Source organism: Psittacula echo (genome assembly GCF_963264785.1).
Source record: "Psittacula echo genome assembly, chromosome: 4".
NCBI lineage: Eukaryota > Metazoa > Chordata > Aves > Psittaciformes > Psittacidae > Psittacula > Psittacula echo.
Genome location: NC_137738.1, coordinates 110739359 through 110745728, shown reverse-complemented (window position 1 = coordinate 110745728; position 6370 = coordinate 110739359). Strand labels below are relative to the sequence as shown.

The following is a 6370-nucleotide window of genomic DNA, read 5'->3' as shown; positions in this document are numbered from 1 at the left end:
GTTCCCGGCCACTGCTTCTTGATGGCATTTTTTAACCTTGTACTTCTGCATGCCATTGCCTCGTAAGATCTTAGAGCAGGGGATTAGCTTTACACACTGTGTTCTTTGGCCATAGAAAAATGCAGATTTGTCCTGAGGTTCTGCAATAGCAAATGTATTTTAAGGGGATGCCTGGAGGAGGCCAGGGCTCACAGAGCCACCAGGCATTTTGCAGAGGGCAGTGGGGTGGCTGCCGTGTTTTAGGAGCGCAGGGAGAGACCTGACCCACTCACAGGAGGCTGGGATCGAACAGACACCTCTCTCTGTTTCAGCCTGCCATCTTCCTGTTGTGGCTTTGCTTATTTTCTGTTTCACTGCCAAGAACAGAGATGCCATGAAGACTCTAATGCTCTACATGGTTTAATTTGCAAGGCAGGAAGATTGCCATTTATTACTAAAATGCACTGTATCATGCAATTTCCTGGTAATGCTGCATTTGGCCAGGATTTTGCCGGCTGGCCATAAAGCTCAGCAAATATGGCAGAGAAATGACGTGTTATCAACCCCAAATGATTAATGTTTCCTCGCAGGTTCTGTTCAGAGGCACTATGGGTTTTGTGCTGTGATAACTGTTTTTCCCCCATTCACCCCTGTAAAATGTCACTCCTCAAGGGTCTAGAGACACTCGTCAGCATCCAAAACCACCATTTATTCAATTGCCTGGTTTTACATATTCTCCAGTACCATCTCATGACAAAAGCTAATGGCTGAGTGCTGGAGCTTCAGTGTGGCCAAACACTAAGTGAATTAAAATGCAAGCTCCAAGTCCCCTGCACTCAGGGGAGATAAGAAACAAGAAAATCATATGTCTTTGTAGAAGTATTTCACACCTCCCTGTTGGCTGATGTCCTCTGACAGCACCACATTACAGGGACCTGCCCTTAGGTCCTGGGTGCTGCGATAATGCCAAGGGCCACCAGCAAAATGCCTGAGGCCAAATGCAATTCCAGCCCCCTCCTTCCAACATGCTTTCAAACCTGTTCTCCTGCAATTTCTTGCACTTCAAGTTCTGCCTTGTTCCCACCAAAACGAAGGAGGAAGGGCAAGGCATTTGGGGATTTGAGCATGGGGATGATCAAGGGGTAATGGCTTTGAACTGAAAGCCGGTAGGATGTAGATTAGATATAAGGAAGAAATTCTTTCCTGTGAGGGTGGTGAGGCCCTGGCACAGGTTGCCCAGAGAAGCTGTGGCTGCCCCATCCCTGGTAGTGTTCAAGGCCAGGTTGGATGGGGCTTGAAGCAACCTGCTCTAGTGGAAGGCGTCCATGCCCATGGCAGAGGGTTGGAACTGCATGAGCTTTAAGGTCCCTTCCAATCCAAACCATTCTGTGATTCTATGAACTCCATTACATCTGGGAGGAAAGCTTCATAGCACCTGCTCTACCACCCATGGATTTTTTGCTGAGACAAGCAGCTTAGGTTATATCCCAAAATAATCCTCCCCAAATGGTATTGGCAGTTAAGAGGTGGATTTGCATCAGGTGAGGTTGTAGCTGCATCCCCCTTGAAGCCCTTTCATGGGAGGTGGCACATCATGTTCTCTGGGGGCCCTAGTTGCCCCAGGGATTACCTGTGGGATTCAACTACTGGGAAGAGGCATTTTTGTTGGTGTATGTGTGTCACTCTCAAAGGGAGAAGGACTCATCTGCAGCTTTGGCAACGATTGACTAAACCAGGGTGACCTGTATGGGTAGAAACAGCTTTAGGTTGCTGTGCTGAGGTGAGAAAGTACCAATGGTGATGGCTGCCTGTCTCCCTGCACCATCACCTTTACCTCCCAAAACGGTGAGACAGGCCCAGGAGCCGAGCTCTGGCCTTCATGTTGGATTAAACAGCACCCTGAGCCCTGCTTCCCCAGGATTTGGGAATAATTTAAGAGGCACATTTTAACAGCCCCAGCCCCAGGCGAGGACTCATTGCCTGTTTTTCCGTGTGAGGAGACCACATGAAACATAACGCATTAAAAAGTCATCAGCGGCTGCTGTGGAGGAGCACTGCGTTCCCCTGCCCAGCATTGCCATGGGGTACTGCCTTCTTAAAAAGGCTCCCTCTGTCCCCAGCACTGACTGAGCACCTCTTCATAAATGTTTGGCAGAAATGAATGAACTGTTGAAACTCCCCAGAAGGGGAAGGAAACATTTTCACAAGCGATGTGTGGCAAACATGAGTCTTGAGGGAAAGCTCCTCAGAGACTTGCGCATCTACAAATGGTCGGTAACTGTCTAAATCAGGAAATCCACTCAGAAAAACAGTAAGTTATTTATTTTATTACAGACAGCAAAGAACTGATGTACAGGACAGAAAATCTAGCAAAATATCAACCAGTTTATCAGAAAGTTAAAGCACAATAAAATGTGGAGGTCACGGACTCCAGCAAAAACCCTCCCATGAAACACAATAAATGCACAGACGTTAATGCTGATATTTATACTTGCAAAAAGGACCTGTAAGAAAAGAAAAAAAGAAACGTAAAATAAAATGACAGTGAGTAACCTGAGCAATGGGAAAGTAAATCAACACCAATGTAAGTATGCCTCATCATCTGCTGCTTCCCATGGCCTGACGCTTTATGAAGTACAACACCTGGCTTTGGAAAAACACAGTGTGCCTAAACTGTTGGGTTTTTTTCCAAATACAGATATGCCTAGAAAAATACTCAAAAACTTCAGCAGTTCTGGGAATACACGGACCAAGAAAAGAGAAAATAGTGCTAAGAGGAATCATCTTGCCAAGCAGAGAACGCGTGCACAGCTTGCCAGTTGTGTAATGCGTGATTGAAAGCAACAGCACTCGCAGATATTTTAGGGAGCACCAGATCATAAACGAGTGGCAACTTGGAGGAATTCCCAGAAAACAAGAAGCGACTGCAGGAATAAATTGCAGAGCATGTTAGCGGTGAAAAAGGTGACATCTGAAGAAGAACCAGCTGAAGGCTGCAACATGTGGCTGTTGTTTGAGTCTCCAGTAAGAAGCAGCAGAGCTTGGGATGGGCTGTCCATCATGCGCACAGTGCATCATCATGGACACAGTGCCTCCTTTGAGGAAGGAATCCGAAATCTCTCCTGAAGCGTGTAAGCAGCAGCTTTCATTTGCCAACACTAGAGAGATATTTAGTGGGACCATTGACAGCAAGTGACATCCATGAACCCCAACAAATAGCCACGGGTGCTTGTGTCCTTTACTCAAGGAAGCAAAGCAGAGCAGCATCGGAGGCTTCTTTCTCCAAGTTCAGTCGAAAGTAGCCAATAGGTTCAGAACTCTGTAGGGAGGGGCAGATGAATGGACACACACATAAACCATGCCAGTAGGAAAGCACAGTCCTGCTCAAGGGGGAAATCTGTTCTCTGTGCCCCAGCTCCAGCTGGGGATTACAGCAGTCTGGGGAAGCACAGCATCCTCTTCCCTATGTCAAACCTCATGAAGCAGAAATGATTTTACTGCCCCGTGACGCTCCTGTGCCCTGACCAAGAGCTGGGCAGTGTGGTCCTCAAAACACTCAGCTTTTTTCCCCTCATTTTGCACAATAGTTTACGAAGATCCACCAAGAAGAAAATCAGGACATTAGCTATGCAGGGGAGTGATGATTAGGAAGACAGAAGCAGGCAACCATAAAAACATGCCCCCATTTAACTTCACACCCCTACCAGGAAAGTATCTAACCATTTCCTAAATGATTCTGATGCTTTTTGCCTCAGCCTCTGTGCCTGGTTACCCATTCCACATATTTATTATTCTTTGCATGAAATAATACTTCCTGACATCTGTTCCCAGTTTGTTTCTCTTTAATTTCCATTTATAGCACATTTTCCTATCCTCTGACCATGTTAAAATAAAACAATAAGCATGTTTGACACGGTGCAAGTTACTTAGGATCATGATCCTTCCCTGACCTTGAGTTTTCTTTTTTTAAGTATGCTCTAAAATGCAAAAAAACCCCCTCCATTTTAATGAAAAAGCAAGTGGAAAGCTCAGAGAATCATCAACCACTCAGCATTCCACACCTGTGCCAGCAGCCAGGTACCCATGGACCAGCGTGAGGACTGGTTGGTAGTTACAGTCCAGTTCCACTCTGACAAGTATTTGCTGGGGAGAGCAAGGAGCTGTGGGGCTGTGCAGTCCTTCCATGAGATGGAAGGGAGAACCAGGGGGCCATAAGAGACAAGGCGGCAGAGGGACAGGCACAGTAAAGGAAATGTTAATTCCCAATGCAGTGATGCAAATTGGCTTGAGTGATGCTTGCCCTTCTGACCAGGCAGATGGGAAAAGGTGCCCTTCCCTCACTCTGAAGAGATTTTGTGTCCAAGTACAATCTGGCAAGTCCACAAGCAATAAATTCACAAGGAGGAGCAATGAGGAGTACTTCAGTTATGGCACAAGAACATTTTATATTGTCATTTCTATCTTGGTACAAGCCCTCAATGTAATTTTAGCTCAGGAGGAGGTTGCTTATGAAGCTGAAATAAAACTGAAAGAATCAATGTAGCCTCCCACCAAATGTATGTGCACACCTTCAGGTCAAGTAAGAGCACAAAACGACGAGCCACTGTCATCTCCAGCTGGTCCATCACCACCTTATGGACTATCAGGTATTTCTCCAGTAGGGACCATCAAGCTCCATGCTCAGGACAGCCCCTCCAGGTTCTCCTGCACGGATAAGCCAGTACATGTGGTTATACATCCTGCTGTGACAGGGACGTGCACCCCTGAACGGAAACATCTGAAACGGAAAACAGTTCTTGGTCCTCTGCAGCGGAAGGGTGGTGGTTGCTCTGCAGTTTGGTGCTATGGCAAAGAGATGTGGGTGCCTCCACAGCCAAGAGGCAGAGCAACTTGGGCAACTCAGCTCGTGGTGCCCTGTGCGTACCTTATCTGCCTCTGGAAGCTTTCTTCACACAACTATTTTATCAAAAGGGCTTTAGCCTGCAAGGTTGCCAAGGACATTTTCCTTTTATCCAAATTCCAAGCTGAATGTGCACACACTAGAAACCCTGGGTCTAACCTGGGGCTTTCTGAGGTCAAAACAAACATCACGACAAACAGGACTAAGAGCAGCCAAGTTAAACTGTGCTCTGACAAAGCACTGGCCTCTCAAACACACCGTGCAGCTCGGTGCCAGGGCTGCACCACTACAGACTGAGAGCTGGAAGGCTGATTAGGGTGGATGGTCTTCAGGGAAGCAGGTCAGAAGCGGCTTTGAAGGCCTGCCAGCAGGTTGCTGGATCAGGCACTCAGCACATGTAGGAGGGCTGCTCCTTTGGGAGAACTGGCATTTCCCATAGCCCTGTGGCTCCTCTGGATTGCCCTCTGGCTCTCCATGGTGTTGAGTAGGTGTGACTGGATGGGCCAGCAACACTGACCACCTCACACCCTCAGGATCCATTTAATCTTCAGCAGCACAGACACTCCCATTACAGAAGTGTGTTTGTGTCTCTGCTCCCTGAACTCGCTGCACTTCACCTGCTCTCCTGGACTTTAAGCTCAAACCAGACACAGTTCATGTGGGTGGATTTGCTCTACATAGCCCATGGTTTGGAAGGATAAACATGAGTCCCCCACAGTCTGCTTGTTTCTTCTGCTCATTTCTTCCCTGCCACAACTGGCCAATTTACCTTTGCTGTTCATACAGCTCAGTACTTACACCATCTGCATGACTCAGAGATTGACTGAGGGGAAAAAGAGAAAAGCTACGCTCCACTCGAAGGCCTGATGATGCAAAGCTTTACACAAACAACACCATTGCTGGCTTGGAGAACAGGCCTAGAGGAGGGGATAGAGAAAGCTTCATAGTGTGACTTAGCCCATACTTGGTTGCAAACGCATTCTACAGTTATAATCAGGATTTAACAATCATTAGCTAGATTATGTGCACAAAGAGGAATAATGAAAAGTACCGAGGGCCATTCATTTTCTGAGTTCCAATCTCTTTATTTGGTTAAGTGGTCTGAATCAACAAGTTCATGCTCTCCTCTATTTCTGAGAGCTTCTTCAGCATCTGGCTCACCTTGGCCTCATCAAACTCCAAACAGAGGAACTCCGATTCCTACAAAACAAAATTGCAAGAACAATAGTTGAGAAAGATAATAGGGTTTCAGATATACAATGGAGTCAGGACAGCGAGTTCTGGTTTCCTGATAATCTGTGTCCTGTGTCCCCATTTCTCCTGGTACCACTCAAATAACCTCAGTAGACCCAGAGGTTGGCTACACACCAACTGAGAGAGCAGTATGTGCCAGCAGCTGTCAAAGTGGACATAGGACAGCTGAGCTCTGCCCACCCTTCCTGTCAGTGTAGGCATCAGTTTGGGTCTCTCCTTAGCTGCAGACTTCTGCAA

At 46.9% G+C, this 6370-nt stretch overlaps 1 protein-coding gene across 1 annotated transcript in view; it reads right to left on the bottom strand.

The window, feature by feature from the left end:
- Positions 1 to 5971: 5971 nt before the first annotated feature.
- COMMD1 (copper metabolism domain containing 1) overlaps positions 5972 to 6370 on the bottom strand; it is a gene marked incomplete at its 3' end in the record, with an annotated part of 85425 nt that continues 85026 nt past the window's right edge. The window contains exon 3 of the mRNA XM_080616214.1: positions 5972 to 6079. Within this exon, the coding sequence (XP_080472340.1) occupies positions 5972 to 6079 (108 nt within the window). The remainder of the gene's footprint in view (positions 6080 to 6370) is intronic.